This window comes from Lepisma saccharinum, chromosome 2 (assembly GCF_977018435.1).
Source record: "Lepisma saccharinum chromosome 2, izLepSacc3.1, whole genome shotgun sequence".
NCBI classification, from domain to species: Eukaryota; Metazoa; Arthropoda; class Insecta; order Zygentoma; family Lepismatidae; genus Lepisma; species Lepisma saccharinum.
In genome coordinates, this window is record NC_139230.1 from 204213753 (window position 1) to 204233101 (window position 19349).

Sequence of the window (19349 nt, forward strand, 5' to 3'; positions counted from 1 at the left end):
GCGGGAGAAGAGGGGGTAAACTCCAGATTTTTATGTTTTTTTTTCATTCAAATTCGGGGGTCGCGCCCCCCCCCCCCCAAACCCCCTTCCTCGGTTTGGCGTTCTGAATTGTACACAGTTGCATGCTCGGATGTTCTATCTGAAAAACAAAAGTTATCCGAAGTAGATTGTTCCCATAGTGACAGAGTTATAACAATTTTCTGAGCAATATGCAAATTGCCTATTTTTAGTAAAAAACAGTTTCACATTTTGGCATATTATTCAACTTGTATGGCACCCAACAACATGAAACATGTTTCATTCTCTTTGGAAACGTCCATTCTTTGAAAAGAATACTAAGGTTTACGCCTTCTCCCCAAAATAGGGGGAGAAGAGGGGCAAACTGCAGACTTTTATGTATTTTTTTTCATTGAAATTCGGGGGTCATGCCCCCAAGCCCCCTTCCTCGGTCCAGCGTTCTGAATTGTACACGGTTGCATGCTCTGATGTTCTATCTGAAAAACAAAAGTTATCCGAAGTAGATTGCTCCCATAGTGCCCGAGGTATAACAATTTACCTTGAAAAATGCAAATTACCTATTTTTCATAAAAAAAAAAAAAATCACATTTTGGCTTAGTATTAAACTTTTATGGCTCCCAAGAACATGAAACATGTTACGTTCTCTTGAGAAATGTCCATTCTTTGAAAAGAATACTAAGGTTTGCACCTTCTCCCCAAAATAGTGGGAGAAGAGGGAGCAAACTACAAATTTTTATGTTTTCCCATTGAAATTCGGGGGACGTGCCCCCAAGCCCCCCTTCCCGGTCCGGTGTTCTAAATTGTACACGGTTGCATGCGCTGATCTTTTAGCTGCAAAACAAAAGTTATCCGAAATAGATTGCTCCCATAGTGCCAGAGTTATAACAATTTTCCTCCAAAGAGTGTTTGATGTCAATGAAGACGAAATTCCCTGACATTTCCCTGACTTTTTTTGACACCTCAAATTCCCTGACTTTTCCCGGTTTTCCAGGTTTTCCAGGTCTGTCGCCACCCTGATATTTAATGTTTTTTTCATGTATAACAGGTGGTAATCATAAGTTTATCAATGGTGGTGATATTTTCAAAATATCCAAGACATCACTCCAAAACTTCTGTGAAATCACCATTTTATTAACAATATTGTGTGTATATATTAATATTATAGATATCCATAACGAATACAAATTCTAAATAAAACTTTCAAAGGCACAATGCAACATAAGTAAATTTGCCTTAACAAATCAACATAAGTAAATTTGCCTTAACAATGTCTATATATATATAAAAAATATAAATTTAAAACTGGCAACCTGGGGTATTGCTCATGACTAAGAGACCGGATTTTAAAGGGAAAAATGTTATTATAAAAATAACATACAAGGGAAAATTATTGCCAAAAAAAGGAAATGAAGGACTATAGTCCTTGCACTTCACTAAAAATATAATTTTAAATGAAAGCACAATATATAACATTCACATATAAAAAGGGATACATTAAATTTCATAAGAAGTCAAGTAAAAATGCAAGAAATTTAATTTATCCCTTTTTAAGATAAGGTACAGCAAATAATCTTACCATCCATTTCGATGAAATCTTCCTCGAAACAACTTACTGCATTCCATTGCTTGCTGCCACTTTTACCTGGCTTTGTCATTTCACTGATACTCAATACTGTCATACAGATAACACTACCGTACGTAAAATTTACATGTGCTTTGCCCTCAAATCCATCCCCTACCTCCCACCCACTCACCCCTCCACCTAGCAGTGCCTCGGACATTCTGTCGGACATGAGGCAGCACTGTGTTAAGGAGGGTGCAAGCATTGAATGTCTTTAGTTTGTTCATTATGTTGGACTCTGTACGTCAATAATATGTAGTGCTAGTAATAGAAGAAAAATCGTGCACGTAATTTTGACATTCGTAAATTCGATTTTGATAGATTTTGAAAAACAAAAGTTTAGAAGCATGCACTATTTCTTGTAAAACTTTAAAATTACATTCCTTATTTACAGTGTTATAAAAATTATTATTGTTTGTTTTTCATTGTTTGAAAGTTTTGCCTTCATTCTTAATGTACATACAGGCTTGTCAATCAAGACATTCTATTAAAAATATTGTATGTTTAATAAGACCATGTTTATACATTTTAAAATGAATAAAACACCAATATAAGGCAAATAGACAAAATAATGTTAAAAAAGAATAGTCTTTTGTTTTCATGATGTAGAGGTTCTGATGAAAATCAATTTCTTCATGTACGTAAAATTTACGTAGTGTAGTTACAATGTAATGTGATATGGGGACACGATAGTGTTTTAGGGTTAAGTTAAACCTATTCTAAAAAACTTCACAATAAAAGTATAAATCCAGCAGATAAGTACACTTTAAACTCAACTCAACACTTACAATGTATTTCTTACTGCTTAAGCCTAGATCGCATTGTTGCAAAAATCGCTGTAACGTGCTCCCAACACTCTTGGAGGGAAGGTAAGGTAGAAAATGCTTTTCTTTCTTTCCTTCCTCTAAACTGCACCAAATAGACAATTGTTGAATGTTTTGTTTAAGGAAAATACAGTTGCACAAGATATTTGATATCTTGTCAATAAAGGGACCAAGGAAGATTTTTTTAAAAAGGGATTTATTGATTGAGTGTGTGTTCTAAATACACTTTATGCACAGAAAGGCTAATCAGGACTGGACCTACAGTTTCAAGTGGGATCTGAACCACTATGTGCCTCTACTGGGTATCAAATCTGGGACCCCTTGATTACAAGATGACGATGCTATTTTTAAAAAGTGAATGTAAAACTAGTCAATAAAGGGACCAGAAAGGAAACTGTAATTAAAAAAAGGGAAATCAAAACCATGTAATTTTGTTGGTGGAAGATAATTATCAACACTGTTGTTATTTATTCCATGATCCGTGTTGAAAAAACAAAAAAGGAATTCCCTTTAAAATCCAGTCTCTACTTATGACTAAAAGTGTATATTTTTACATTATACACTCTACAACCCTGTCACCGACATCACTATAAAAAAATAATAACATCTACGGGAAAAATTTTATCACAGATATTTTTAAGTCTCAAGAGCACCAAGTTCATTGAAGATTTTTTTAACTATGTCAGGAACTTCGGCCATAGCTCCCATTCCTATATCACCACAAGCAAGTGTTTTGGAAACACAAGGAATTTCCATGTAGCCCCATGTCTTCAAAATTTGGATGTGTTGACTTGTTACAGGATGTTCCCACATTCTAGTATTCATAGCAGGACAGAATAGTAGAGGTTTACTTGTGTCCCATGCCCGAACAGTACAAGTAAGAAGATTGTCACATAATCCCTGCAGATTTAAAAAGTTCAATTGAAATAAATCTGGCAATCATATATTATGTTTTATTATTAAATTATTATTAAATGTTATCATGACTTCAAAAAATATATTAAAGTACCATTACAGAACAATTTCTGATTTAGTTATTACAGAACTTGTACTTCTGATTTGAAGTTGACTTCAATGGTTTAGTTCAATATGAGGTTTTAAAATACTTATATAACAAATAGAACTAAAATCATGCAAGGATAAAGGATCTTAAAAACAGGGTTTTGGAGACACCATGTAATTGCAAAAATTGGGCTTTGCATTTTCTTCATTAAAGTATCAAGTTATTAGATTTTTTTAAAGAGCAAGCAAAGAGTACACAATTGGACTTAAATTTAGTCAACTATACGGTTTCCCTATTTTCTACTTGTGTTATTGAGTAAAGAAAGCTCTTGAAACGATTGTTCTATTTTGTCAGGTAAGTTGGATCAGTCACAAAATATTATTTTCAATTAACGTTTCCACATGATGCATCTGCAATTGGACAACACTTCTCTTCAGCTTAAAAAAATTGTAGACAATCCGCATGGCAAAAGAGAAGTTTGTTTCAAATCCACTTATTGCTCACATAGATTAATCTGGGCTGGATCTACAGTTTAATGTAGGATCCAAATCACTGTGCTGTATGACTCCAGGGGATCAAACTTGGGATATCTCGATTACAAGACAATAACATTGCCACTATACCATCTGGGAGACCTCAGCAATCCACATGAAGATATTCCTCAATGACATAGATGAAATAAAAAAAGATCCAATTAGGTCTATCCAGAATGTTTATTTAAAAGGAGAGATTTTTTAAAAAAAATCAATTCTAAGAAAAGACAGGGTGGCTACTCACCGGGAATTATGCGTGAATTATTGGCTCCAAGAATTATGCATGAATTCTATTTTTCTCCGTAGACGTGAAAAATTACAATCAAAACATTTTAAATCCAAATCCTATTCACATTTTATGCAAATAAAAAATATAATGGCTTTTCGCACTCCGGTATTTACTTCATTAAAAAAAATCATTATTTCATTTCAGAAAAAATGTTTATTTAAGTGTGTGTGTGTTTAATTGATTGCCTGATTTGGTGTTTTAAGTCCACTTTATGCACAGTAAGGCTAATCGAGATTGGACCTACAGTTTAAAGTGGGATCTGAACCACTATGTACCTCCACCAGGTATCAAACCTGGGACCCCTTGATTACAAGGCAATGACGCTACCACTGCACCATCGGGGAGGCACTCGTGTGTGTTTAAGGAAGTAAAACCATAATATGTATCAATGTAGCTAACGCTGGTCATCAACATAAAAAGAAGGTATTAAATATTCTCTTTTAACTGTCAGACCAATAAGAAAAGCCATACTAATAAATTATTAGTAGCTATTAAAAGTTTTAGTATTAATTTTTGACATTTTCAAACTTCATGTGGTTTACTTACGTGAAATTTAGAAGATTTCGTACTTCCGCGTTGCACAAATTAACGGTTCAATCCTATTAATTTTGAAGATCCACTGTCTTCATTCACAAAAGGGTACGGCGTTCTCCGCTTCAAACGCCGTACCCTTTTGTAAATGAAGACAGTGGATCTTCGAAATTAATAGGATTGAACCGTTAATTTGTGCAACGCGGAAGTACGAAATCTTCTAAATTTCACGTAAGTAATTTTAAACCGCGTTTACCGCAACCACCATGAATTCATGTGGTTTGCTTTTGCTGTTCTCCAAGTATTCTCAATAGTTCATAGGCTTGAAAGTATTGTGAATATCTAGACAGCAGTGAAAACAAAGTACACGAATATCCACGTGAATGCACTAGAATGAATTCTAAGCAGTTAAGTTTTCAGAATTTGGAATATCATAGTGGATTTTTGAGAAAGGAGAAAATTTTCAAAATGGCTTCCCTGGCATTCACCAAAGGTCCAGCTGAGCCTCAAGACTATGTGGCCTATCTAAAAGTATCCGACCTTTTCTTTTCGTGCAGAAAATAGCTATAAGTAGGTTGGCTACACTGTGAACAGAGGGAACCTTCATGCATGTGCACACATGTTGGACTCATCAGTCGATGAGAGGCAGCTGGCAAGTGAGATGGTGTTTGTATGTAACGACACATTTTATTTTTAACTGGGATGTTGGAACATGTGGAGCAGAGATACTTTATCAAGTTTTGACAGAAGTTTGAGGATACGGAAACAATTCACAAGATTTGACAGACATTTGGCGATGATGCCATGCCATTGGAGTTACCCAAATAAAGGATGTAAAACTGTTTCAAAAATGGCCATATATTGGCGGAGAGTGATGAGAGTTCTGGGGGGCCATCAATAACCGGAATGCATAAAACGTTGAGAATGTGAGGTCCTTGATAATGGTAGATAGTCGTTTGACAGTCAGGGTAATTGCTCATTAACATTGGAATCAGCAAAGATTCTGTGCATTCAATTTTATGGGAGGATTTAGGCATGCCCAGAGTAGCAGCTAAACTTTTGCCCAAGTTACTTTTGCAGGAACAATGTGATGTCGCACACAAGAAATGCTGGAGACTGTCAACAGGGATGCAGTTTCTCAATAGTGTAATAACTGGAGATGAATCATGGGTATGACCCGGAAACCAAGGTCCAGTCATAACAGTGGAAGCATTCTTCCTCGCCTAGTCCCAAAAAGGCACAGGAGGTGTGGAGCAAAATCAAGGTGCTGATGACTGTTTTCTTCCACTGCTGTGGCATTGTGCATCATGAGTACACACCAGATGGTCAAACAGTAACTAAGGAGGACTATCAAGATGTCCTCTGTCATCTTTGATGCCGTTCGTCTGGATACATCTGATCCAGAATTTCATGGCAAAGAAAGGCATTGCAATCATTCGCCAGGCTCCTTGCTCCCCGAACATGGCTCCATGTGACTTCTTGTTCCTGAAGCTAAAATCTCTCTGAAAGGCTCCCATTTTGACAGCCGAGAGGTCATTATGCACAATGTGATGTTGGAGCTCAGAGCCATTCCAGGGGATGCTTCCAGCAATGGGAAGCTCATTGGGCTAAGTGTGTGGAAGCCCAAGGGGCTTACTTTGAAGGGGATTAGGATGTGAACCACACCAGGCAAGTGACTTTCTTTTCCAGACATAAAGTCTAATACTTTTTAGACAGGCCATGTATGCATCAATGAAAACATATATTGTTACTTCAGCTCAGATTTCTAAGAACTGAAAACAGCACAATAGTACGTACAAATGCACTTAAAATCTAAGAAAAGGACAGATCAATGATGGTGTTCTCACTCCCCATATATAGATTTTTTTATCATATGTGGTACATGCAACACTTCTAGACAAAAAAAAAATCATATCAAAAGTAAGAAACAGAAAAATATTCTCATCTCTATAATTCTGGGTTCAAGTTCCAATTGTTTAATTCCAAATTTACATGGTTCGTTTTCTAATTATGTTTGTTAACACATACTTCAGTGTCTTACTTGCTATACACTTTCTGGAGATTGATTTTCCCTCCCTACATGATTCTTTGTTTGCGAGAAGCCATTTGTTTAATGTTGTCTTGGATGCAGACTGCTACTGCCATCCACTTGATGTACATGGGAAGCTTATGGCATTTTGTCACTAATGCTTCATTGTTAGGTTAAGGTGGTCAGTTTTTCAGGTTTTTAATAATATATCCCTAGATCCTTTCATTGTTAGGTTAGTTGGTTTAGGTTTAGAGCTTTTAGCATTAAAATAATACCCCTAAATGTTTAACATCTGGTCTTGAACACAAAATCCCTTTGAGTCTTGCATGAAAATCCACAAAAACTCACATCCAAGTTGACCAGACACCAAGCTACATTTTTAAATCATAATTTCATTGGTGACTAATACTTAACTGTGATAATTAGTTTCTCCAAGCTTCGAACTTACTCAAACAATTATTTCTAGTATTCTAAAGAACCTCCTAATACTCCTACAAAAATTGTGAAAAATCATTAAACATTCAGAACTGTTACCTAACTGAGTAACCTTGACCCTCTGAACCCCCTCGAGAAAGTGAAATATTTTGCATGCTTTGTAAATACTATGATATTATGAACTTTTCAGTTGTTTTTAGCTCACGGAAATGTGTTGTGAAGTAAAGTAAGTATGTTACCTTACCATGAAGCAGAACAGCACGAAGGCTCCACGCAAGTGAATTTAGCTCCCAACATGACGTGACTTTCCACAACAGCAGCTATAATTTTACATTGTTAGGTTAGGAGTGTTAGGTCTGGAGCTGATAGCAATTTCCAACATGTTCTCTCGCTATTTTACTTGGAAAACAAACTGTTTTACTAATAAAAATTGCTGAAAGTACTCAGGGTAGGTTTTTACTTACGCAGGCCATATTTATGATTAAATATCTCCGTTGTTTGTGTTTTCCGCATGCTGAAACCAATTTTATATTATGGAAAACATCGAAATAAGGCATTTAAAAAAAAATTCAACATAATTCTTGAGAAGGTACAGTGGGTCAACGGCCCCCTTAATTCTATATTACTTAAACAACACAAAACATGACTTACCTGAGCAATTTTAGCCAGCGTATTAGCATCCAGGGGAACAATTACCATGATGTCGGACCACTTTCCTAGATCAATATGCAATACTGGATCTCCTATTTGAGACCATACTGACCACTCATCTTTATCGCTATAAACTTGTACGCAAGTTGGCAGGTCTCTTAATTCAAAGAAATGGCACGAGTGTTCTGTTACTATTATGCGGATCTCAATTTGTGACCCATGTGAAGAGTTCAGCAACTGCTTCACTATTTCAGGTATTTTTATTGCAGCAACACTACCAGTGCATGCTAGGAGGATATGGTTTCTTGTCTTTGTCACGATGCTCTCCTGTGATGTCATTATAACATACTTTTTGGGGGAGATCCAGTGTGTATTTCAGTGTGTTCTCAGGCAAATGCAGTAATACTCAGAAGTTTGGAAGAGAATTTAACCTGCAATCAAATAAATGAATTGCTTTATCTTGGAAGTAAATTATAATAAAACACAAAATAAGTACATAGTTCCTTACAGAGACAAAAATAATCTCACAGTGCTGAGATCCGAAGCACTCTGACTCCACTGAGGATTGAACCTTAGAAGGCAACAGCATTACTTTATTCCACTCCAGAGGCCCATTCAGGATTATAAAAGGAATCTTCTATCAAAAAGCCAGCCTTTTTTTCAACTAAAGAGAGAGAGAGAGACGAGAGAAGAGGTGCTGCAAAAGAAGGGGATGTGAGAGACCCTCTCTCTCACGTTCTTCCCCTTTCTTCTCAGGGGAGAGAGAGAGAGAGAGAGAGAGAGAGAGAGAAAGGAACACCTTGAAAGAAGAGGAAGAGAGAGAACTAGATGGAGAGAGAGAGACAGAGAAACTCTCCCATCCCATCTGTCTCCTTTCTCTCTCTCTCTCTCTCTCTCTCTCTCTCTCTCTCTCTCTCTCTCTCTCTCTCTCTCTCGCTCTTTAGGACAAAGAGAGGGAGAGAAGAGAGAGAGAAAGTCCGGCTTATTGGGGTCCTCACCAACTCTTTCCTTCTCTCTCTCTTTCTTTCTTTTTAGCACAGTGGTTGCGTCGTCGCCTTGTAATCAAGGGGTCCCGGGTTTGATACCCAGTGGAGGCACATAGTGGTTCGGATCCCACTTTAAACTGTAGGTCCAGTCCAGATTAGCCTTACTGTGCATAAAGTGGACTTACAACACCAAATCAAACCAAATCTTTTTCCTTTTAGAGAGAGAAGGGGAAAGGGAGGAGAATGAAAGTGTAAACCAGTTGTTATATTACTAATTTAATTCATTGAAAGAAAGTAGGAAAGATAGATATATTTCCCTCTCTTTCCTTCCTTCTTCTCTTCTTTCTTTCCAAAGAAAGAAAGAAAGTAGGAAGGGGAAGGTTGCGATTCTCTTCTCTTTGAGAGAGAGAGAGAGAGAGAGAGAGAGAGAGAGAGAGAGAGAGAGAGAGAGAGAGAGAGAGAGAGAGAGAGAGAAAGGACGTCACTTTTCCATTTCTTTCTTTCTATAGAAAGAAGGAAAGAAAGAAAGAGAGAGGGGCACAGAGAGAGAGAGTCAGAGGAAAGAAAGAAAGGGTTACCAACTTCTGAGCTACAGCGCGTTCATTTCGATCTGCAGCCGAGAGATCGGGAGAAGCGTGGCGGGCGGCGCTGATGGAGATGCCGACATTTGCGGCCTGTAATGCCCGCTTATTTTTATAGACATATGCAGACATTTATATAAATATTGCAAAACGATCACTAACCTGTGTTATAACACGCAAAAGTTCTTCTGTAATTCCTCCAAGTTCTGCTCTTATATACACAAATAAATACGCTATAGAAACGATGTTAAGAGCCACAGATAATAAAGCATTTTAATCATAGTTTTGACCAGTAACGTCCTTGTTTGTGTTACTGTAGTGTGTATGTGTGACGTGTCAGTGAGACGATTGGAATGCCAGCCGCAAGATTCACATTAGAACAAAGATTTTTTTATGTATGACACGTACCTACGTGAAAACAAACTCGTGTCGAGGCGTGTGTAGGTAATTTGTACAGAAATTCCCATGCGTTTCAACTCCACACAGAGATACGGTTAGACATCTTGTCCTTAAATTACGAGAAACTGTATCGTTAAATTTTAAAACACCTAAGCAAAAACGACGGATTCTAACCGAAGCAAAACTCGATGATATTGGTGCAGCGTTAGAACGTTCTCCAAACAAACCTCTACGCCGTGTTTCACAAGAGGTGGGCGTGTCAAAATCATCGGCACATACAGTCACTAAGCTACTAAAATTAAAACCATACTCTTATAACACAGGTTAGTGCTCGTTTTGCAATATTTATATAAATGTCTGCATATGTCCATAAAAATAAGCGGGCATTTCAGGCCGCAAATGTCGGCATCTCCGTCAGTGCCGCCCGCCACGCTTCTCCCGATCTCTCGGCTGCAGATCGAAATGGACGCACGGTATAACCTACAAAAAGAAGGAAAGAAATAAATAAATTACACTTTCTCTCTCTCTCTCTCTCTTTCTTTCAACAGTACTTGCAATTTGTTCTCTGAGATTTAATGTCTGATGACGTAGCTAACAATCTTGTTAAGTTTAGAGAACTTTCAGACTGAAGCAACACATGACATGGGACGCTTCAGTCTGTTAGCGAGCATCCACCATGCATGCACAAAAAAGACCGAGGTGACATGATGCACGCCATTGAAGGAGCTTTCAAACTTAAGTTACAGATGACAAGCAAACACAGTCTCCTTCAGGGGTGTAAGGGGTGTAAGGGGTGCTCTATCCATGTAGTGCACCTAATAGTCAACCTCACTTCCACATAGTACACCCTGGACTGCAGACTAATGAGGCTCTGGCGACTGGCCCCTTGGCCAGTATAATTTTGTTTGTGTTGTCCTGTGTTTTGTTTTTATTCATGCTGAGTGCTCCTTTACAGCCTCAGCTTTTAACGAAAGTCAGCAGATTTAAATATTTTATGATTTTAGTTCTGCAACGTTAGAGTTGTTTTGTGTAACGATAAGGGGCTGGACCCCATATAATGTGATGGGTGATAAATAGCCTTAGTGCTGACACACCCAAAATTTTAAATTCAAATTCAAAACAGTCTCCTTCAATATAAAGCAAAACATTCACCGTTTATGCAAGAACAATAGACTGAAGTGGCACGATGCATGCCATTGAGAAAACAGTGTAGTCTGAGCAACATGCAAATGACATGTTTAGCTCATTTTCACACTTCGGTTCAAAAGGTTGAATGGATTACTGAGGGTCTGCTTCCAAGTGACACATGTCACTTGTTCCTTCGGTCTGAAAGTTCCTGGAGAAAACGGTACAGGCAAAGTGACACTTGCAGCTTACGCTGCTCTGGTTCGTAATGTTGCATTTACTTCCAAGGGTTCGTTTCCAGGAGCCACGTGTCGCTTCCATCTCAAAGCTCCACTAAACAGGATATATACAATACACACATTCACGTAATACGCATACTTCTGCATGTGCGTTGTGAACAGTAAAGATTTTTAATTGTTCCGAAACATCGAATATTTTGATATTAACATTTGTTTCATATTTTATGACATCAACATTTATATTGAGACACAAAGATGCAAAAGGTTGTTTTAAGTCCATTTCAGGGTCAGATATGCTCATCAGGACTACACATTTAGTTTTAACCCTAGATTACCCATGCCATACAAGAAACGTACATACGGGGGAGGGGGGGGGACTCACAGGCCCACACTTTTTTAACAATTACTATAATTAATAAAAAATCCAATAATTGCATAACAATTTTTAATTAATGCATTTTTGTTTGTAGAATTGTAGTTGTTTATTAAATACAATAACTACAATAATTACCATCATTACCAACCAATTGTACACTGTCACTGGCATGAGTGTCTCGCCATTCACAGATGGTGCCTGAGAAGCCCACCAAGTGCATTTTGCCTCCTATTTACATTACTTTTATGTTTATATGAGCACAAGTAATACAGAAATATTTGAAACATCCTAGAGAACAATGTAATTTATTTTCAAAGAAATGAAAAATCTAAAAAAAAATAGATGTGGTGGGCCTGCAAGCCCCCTCCCTCTCGCCCCTCCATAAGCTAGGGTTAAAATTGTATCTAAACCACTATGCAATGTGTGTCCAATGGGATTGGTCAATATCTGTCTTTTGGCTGTTACATCATGTAATTTTTTTTAGCTACTTGTAAAATATGTCACTTCAAACCTGTAAACTCATAACAGTAACTTCACGTGAAATAGATTAGCTGTAATTGGTAAAAAGCAAAAAAAGGTCAAAATGTCTGTTTTTTTCCAATAAATCCTGCTCTTTATCAGAAAAAAAACATCCATTCAAAAAAGCTAGCTTCTTTTGCAACTCTACTTGCAATAAAAGAATGTCTCTTCAAAACTAACAACTGTTCATATAAAGATTCTACAAACTCGTCTGCAGTTTTAGTGAATGTTACTAAATTACATCTGTCAACAGATACCCATTGCTTGTATGTAATGTAGTCTACCAGTTCATTATCTAGCTGCAACTGTAACCCATCTTTCAAATTATCTACACCTGGACAGGAAGGACATTCATTAAGGTGGCATGCTGTACCTGGCACTATACATATTACCTGCGCTAAACACGATTTATAGTCACTTACAGCTGTGCCATCATTCAGTGTAATTTTCTTGGATTTCAGCACTTGTATTTTATTAGTTTTATATTTTGATGTGTTGTGCAAATGCAGACTGTGTGGGTACCACTTCCACCTGCCAGAACACAATGTTCAGTTCGTAAATCAGCGAATTTTGTAAGCCCAATCTTATCAGTATGATTTTGTTTTTGAACAGCTCATACAGTTCCTTCAAGCAGTAGCGGCTTCTGCCTATTCGCACGTGCACACCCAAATAAATCCATAATGCAATTATTTTATTATTAAACTTATTCACTGGACACTATCTCCTTCAAAACATGAAACGTTCCGAAGCCCAATCGCCCCATCAGCTTCTTTTTACTAGCTCCTGCTGCTGAGATACATTGTCGGAACACAAGTCACCGGGTGCTCGTCTGCTGCTGTTTACAGCATGCAAGAAAAGAGAAGGGATTTGTTCTTCTAGCTTGCAGTATTATGGGCTAAATTCGCAGTGCTAGTGTTGTGTTCATGATACAGCAGTGTTGCAATCCCATTCAATTCGAGATCGTGTGGTGGAGTAGAGGCAGCCCACACATTATCGAAGGTTTTTTTTTTTTTTAAAGGGACATTCTATGGTAGCTTCGCCCACCCTGTTCCAAGAAAGAAGGGGAGGAAGGAGGCAACCAAAAGCGAAACATGTTTTAAACAATGTCTCGCATTGCCCTTGCTTAATGCAGCTTGGGCAAAATAAACAGTCCTTTGTGCCGCTGAAGCCGATCAACCTGTGCTCAGTCAGCTGTTTTCATTGTGTGTCTGTTCATGCTTTGCAAAATTGTTGCGCTGTCCAATGCTCATTCCTGTTTCAGTGTAAAGTGTTTGATTTCATGATGAAAGGGAAAACTGTACACAGCAAAAACATATACGTACGTAATATTTAACGTTGTTGAATATTTGGAGGGAATACGGATACTGCGGAAGGGGAAAAAATCTGAAATACGAAGCAGAGCAGTGTGGACAGAGTGGGTACTCTTATTTTTCTCTTGATCTCGTTAGATTTTATTTGTTTGGTATGTCGGTCATTAGAAATACACAACTGCTAGATAGATTACAACTGATTTTCTGCATGTGGTCTTTGGATTGCTTGTTTGCAGGAGCGGTTTCAGATAAACTTTTCACCCAGACGAGTTGACGTCCCCTCTTGTCCACCCTGCTGCTCCTACTTTCCACCTTGCTCCAATGTAAATCATGGCCATATTATATATTTACGGTTTTGATGACGAAAAATAGTAGCCTGATTTTAAGAATGCTTTGAGTGCTTATTGTAGGTATGTGAGAATGTGTTTATTTAATACCTACATAATGGCATCAAAATAACAGTAATCTCTTAGCTTAAATCCCTACATGACTTTGCAATATGCTTATTAAGTTCTTCAGCAGTAACTTCAATTAATTCTTGACAACAAGAAATCCAATTATTTTTTAAAACGAATAGCCACGCACCTGGTGGAGAGACATAGTGGTTCGAATCCCACTTTAAACTGTAGGTCATCTCTGCTTTTCTGTATATAAATGGACCTAAAAAATAAACTCAAACAAATAATGAAATACAATTCTCCTATAACCTCATTTTCAGTGAAAGGTCGTCATAACTTGGGTTACCAATACATTTAGCACCATTATGGACACAAAAACAGGAGATGGGTGACTTATAACACTTCTTCTGGATCCATGGTTGAAGTGAACACCCATAGGACCAGACCACCAGCTGCCACTGCCTTCAAGTTGCCTAACATTAGCCTCTTTTGAGCATGAATTCTACAGTCACCTGTTTTTATTGGAACAGTCTTTTTTTTTTTCAGGCATAAGATGGCTGACAGCATCACTGTTGTAGAAACTTATTACATTTTCAATGACAGCTTCATTTAAAACCTTTCCAGGTTTAGGATTAGGTGTTGCCAAAATACCATTTTCTTTAAACAATGCTTTCACTTTTCTTGCCATTCTGTTACTAACCTGAAATTCTCTTTGTACTTTTTTGCATGACCAGCTTTTAGGTAGTACTGTTAAAATTTGCAATTTTTCACTCACACTTACATTATATTCATGAAACTTTTGTTTTAGCTGACTGATCATTTCACATTCTTCATTCTTTTCTATAGTTACTCTGCATCTGTACTTGCTTCTGTTAGTATCTTTTCTCTCAAACATCTTTTTATATTCCTATATTTGTTATCACTGCATGATTTCATTTGCAATTTCCTCTTAGCAACAGGTGATTCTTCTAGAGAGATTACAGAGTTATTCCAATACTCTAAACTGACATCTACGGACACAAATGCTTTGTCAACATTACTAGGCCCTGGACTACTGCTCGTGGGTACTGAACAGTCATCTGCCTTCTGATTTGTAACCTGTTGCAACTTCATTTGTTTCCTACAACTGTCACAAATTTTCATACTTTCCACAATGATGCCTGACATCGCACATCCATTCAGTAACAGGCCGGATACTTCTAACACTCTGGTGTCTGTCTTTCTAAAAAGGGTTGCAGCAGAAAATCTTTGCTGTTTCACGTACTTTTTCAGCCATACTGGAGAATAACAACACTCATACAATGCATAATATCAGTAATAATAACCCCTTTACTGACCCCACTACTTAACTTGCAGAAATACATAGTCTTTATGTAACCTGTGCAAAGAGCAACTTCACTGCATGAGTGTCAAGGGACAACTGAATGCTGGCTGATGGAAACAGCAAGCATGTACTTGTTTGAACATGTTCAGACTTGCATTCCCTGGCTCTCATTGTGGCATGCTTTCAGACTGCGATTGGTCATAATATTTCACCCATAGCCATCCTAAATCAATGGCATAACTTGGGAGACAAGGGGGCACTTGCCTCCCCCCAATATTTTGAGACTTATAACAATGCTTTATAAAAACCTGGTAATTTATTAAAACTTTTAAATGTTATATTTTAAATTTTCCTTTTTTTAAAAAAATGGTTTTAACAAATATTTGTTAAAAACTTGCCACCCACCCCCAAAAAAAACGAGACCCCATACCTACATACCCATTATTTCACCATTTGGCCAATTTAGTAAACAACATAGTCCCTTTACAAAGGAATGGAATTTACATTGCAATATTCCCGTGTCATATGGATCCCATTGCGATCCCATAACAAAACTTCTAAGACTTGATGTTGAAATATGTATGTTTCTATGTGCATTCTTTAAAAATTTTCAAAATATAGGTTTTTGAAAAAATCTATTTTCAAAAAAAGTTTGAATGGCCTTGAAATGAAAAAAAATTGAAAAGTAGTCATGTGATATATCTAATTAAAGCTCATAGCAAAAGCAATAATTTGGTTTTTATCCCAACCTTCTACGTCAATTCTAGCTTGATTTATGAGTTTTTTGTGATTGCATGTATGCTGAAAATTGTGCTTTTTTCCATATTTCAGAGGGTTCTAACTGGAGAACTACAACAGATACAAATCTGCAATTTTTCCTACCTTAGATGGTAAAATCAGAGATGGTCACATTCAATATTGACCAAAATTTGGTTCACTTGACATGGAATGACCCGGATGTACTATATTGGCAACAGGGAGTACAATAAGAGGTGTGCTGGACATGCAGCTGCGAGATGTAGTCGAATGCAAAGTCGATGCATACATCACAACAGTGCTGTATGAAATACGAGTTCAGGTTAGGAGAAATACAAGTTCAGGATGGGCACTCTTGAAATCGTGGAACTGCACAAATCTAGTGAAGCAAAAAAATGCTTGTTAGGTAGCTAGGTTTAGTTCTCCTAGCCTAAATAATAATTTGTCATTGTATTTATGCTAATGAAACCTAACCTAACCTTGTAGACATTCCTCGTCAAAATAATGAAAGATACTGTGCGTAAACAATATGGACGCGAATGAATGGAGAAATGCATAGCTTTTAGTATCATGAAAAACATTTTTCATTGTATTTATGCTATTGGAACCTAACCTAACCTTGTAGGCATTCCTTGTCTGAAATAATGAAAGAAACTGTGCATAAACAATATGAACATGAACGAATGGAGAAATGAGCCAAGAAATGCATTGCTTTTAGTAGCAGGAAAAACATTTTTTCGCACAAAAATATAATAGTAATCGGAAAAATAACACCGGAAAATGGAAGCAGAATGTACGTATGGTAACGGTTCAGATTGTTTTATGATTTCTCCTAGCACAAAGATTAATTATTGTAGAATTTTGGAAATCATTGTCACACGAAATTTGAACCTTCCTTAAAGTAATAAGCACTATTTGGACTCGAAAAAAAGTTATTTATGTTGAAAAAAAAACAACTTGAAAATTACCTTACGCACATATTCTCAGTCGACAAGCGACAGTAAATATCATAGAAGCATGGGAATGAATGTTCTGGTGTGGTAACGGTGCGATCTCGAAGAAACAAATTTCTTCATTTTTACAGGAGAAAGTGGGGCGATTTTACAATACCGGGAATTTCTCAATTTTGTTTGAAATTCGGCATACTCACTAATTTTGGCCCCCTAATCACGAATCTGCAGTCAAAATTTGGCGCTCACACGTGGAAATAGCAAAATATGGTAACAGTTTCATACATCGGAGACACATTTCTTCATTTTTACAGAAGAAACTACTTACGGAACTGAGTTTCTCTAAGGTTTCCAACGTTAGTCGAGGTATTTTCTTTCATCGTGATATCTATTTGACCTGGAAATCATGTCAGTGTTTCCAATATATATATATATATTTTAACTATGTTTGCCTAACCTAACCAAACCTAACCTTATTGGAAATGGTTTGTGGGGCCATCAGTCAGCTAGCCGTGCATAATGACAATTTGCACACGTGACGCACCCTTACGTGCGTTCGGTAGCACTTAGAAAAATGTGTGATTTTAGTAGAAAAAGCGTTTAGTTTTCGTGTAAACAGCATAATGGCACCTTGAACTATGTTCCGCAATACACAATAGGTAAGTACGAACCATGCGATACACAAAATATCCTATTTTAATGTGTCTAAATTAAGTTCTTATTCCTACACCCTCGATTTCCAAATTTCCCACCGGGCTCCGCCCCTGGGGTAATTGACCTACCGCCCCAACGCTAACGCGGCCCCGTCTCCGCTCCGGCTTTCTCTATAGTCTCCCTGTTAAAGGCATGTTAGAAATTGACCGGATTCACCTGCCCCCAAATAAGCGCCAAATTTTAGGTGCAGATTCGTGATTACGAGGCCCAAATTAGTAAGTATCCCAAATTTCAAACAAATTGGATAAATTCCCTGTATTGTTAAATTATACCGAAAGAAAATACATTGACGAACTTCGATAATGCTATAGAAACTGATTTCCGTAAGTAGTTTCTTCTGTAAACATGAATAAATCCGTTTTCACTAGATCGAAGTGTTACCGAGTAATAATTCTACGTAAAATAATGCAGTTTGCTGAATAATTATACTATACCTCTGCGTCCACGGGTGTTTTATTTTATGAAGCATTTGTTTAGGGCTCTCTTTGCTATCAATGTTTCACTTATATCATTTATTGTTTCAGTCCATACTACATATCAGCGTTGCCAGGTCAGATTTTTAAATATCAGGAGATCGTCCCCTGAAAAATCAGGAGATCTGCTTAAAAAATCAGAAGAACTAATAATAGCGGATCGTCAACGTTATGGGGGGGGAGGTAGTATGGGAAAAGCTTTCCACTATCATTATTGAACATTAATTAATAGTTTTAAGTGGCAAAAGATAAATTTACGGTCGGAATTTATTCGGCCTACGTATAGGGCCGGTGGCAACCCACCATCGTGAGGAAATTGGGGAGCTCCGAGAGAGTGAGCGTAATCCGGTCGAGAAGACCTACTATAACGGCTGGGGATACGTCGGGCTGACCCCCCGACTATTCCAATACTGGTTGAAGATCTCCACGCTTAGAGGTGACGAAGGAAAGCGTGGGAGGGAGATCGGCAGTCGGTAGGTATGCCTAGGCCCTTCATGGGCTGTTACGCAACGGATTATATTAATACAAATGTTATTATGAATTTGCACTTCAAGGGGTACGATAACCCCACCCCTATAATTCACCTAAGGTAAAGGTACAGTTTCCCCCAACCAGTGGCGACGATCGGGTGCCAAACTGGCGGGGGTTGCAAGGATTCCCCCCCCCCCAATCGCCGGCACTGCCTCTACACATAGCAAAAGGGCGTTGACGTTACTGGAAAAATCCGACCTCGATTTTCTGTTCATCTCTCAGAAATATTCTAAAATAAATGACTGTGCGTGGATTTATGTACTTGGCGTTTAAAAGTTTATGGATTTTTGTGTTGGATATTTTTTAAATACTCTACCTGATAACACCATAGATTGCTTTCATTTAAAACTAGCCAATGCCGGCCCCCGTGGCGGAGTGGTTAGCACATCACGCTGCGACGCCAGGGGTCCCGGGTTCGAATCTTGGCCTGGGCATGGATGTTTATGAGTGTCCATTCATCAATTTCATCATGCCATCACTTATCCCAATCTTCGCAAATTAGCCAAAAGTGGCACAAAAAGAGAAGTAAAATAAAGCAAATCAAAATGAAACTAGCCAAAGTTACAGGATGTAAGAAAACCCACAATTTTTTTAACAACACATCAAAGCATACTTGCATTAATGGTAATGGAGAAGGGCTATCATGCCTGAACCCCCCAAAATATCCTTGAATTAAAACTTTTCTTTCAATCACAGAAGGTAACCAATCATTATTAGACAGATTGATTAATTGA

At 37.6% G+C, this 19349-nt stretch overlaps 1 protein-coding gene across 1 annotated transcript; it reads right to left on the reverse strand.

Moving 5' to 3' along the window:
- Positions 1 to 1260: 1260 nt before the first annotated feature.
- On the reverse strand, positions 1261 to 18095 carry LOC145984276 (phosphopantothenoylcysteine decarboxylase-like). Its single transcript, XM_083117912.1, has 3 exons — positions 18046 to 18095; positions 7935 to 8365; positions 1261 to 3363 (listed from the first exon to the last, which is right to left on the reverse strand). Exons 2-3 carry the CDS (start codon positions 8271 to 8273, stop codon positions 3100 to 3102), a joined length of 603 nt encoding a protein of 200 aa, XP_082974038.1. The 5' UTR covers positions 8274 to 8365; positions 18046 to 18095; the 3' UTR covers positions 1261 to 3099.
- Between the last annotated feature and the right edge of the window lie 1254 nt (positions 18096 to 19349).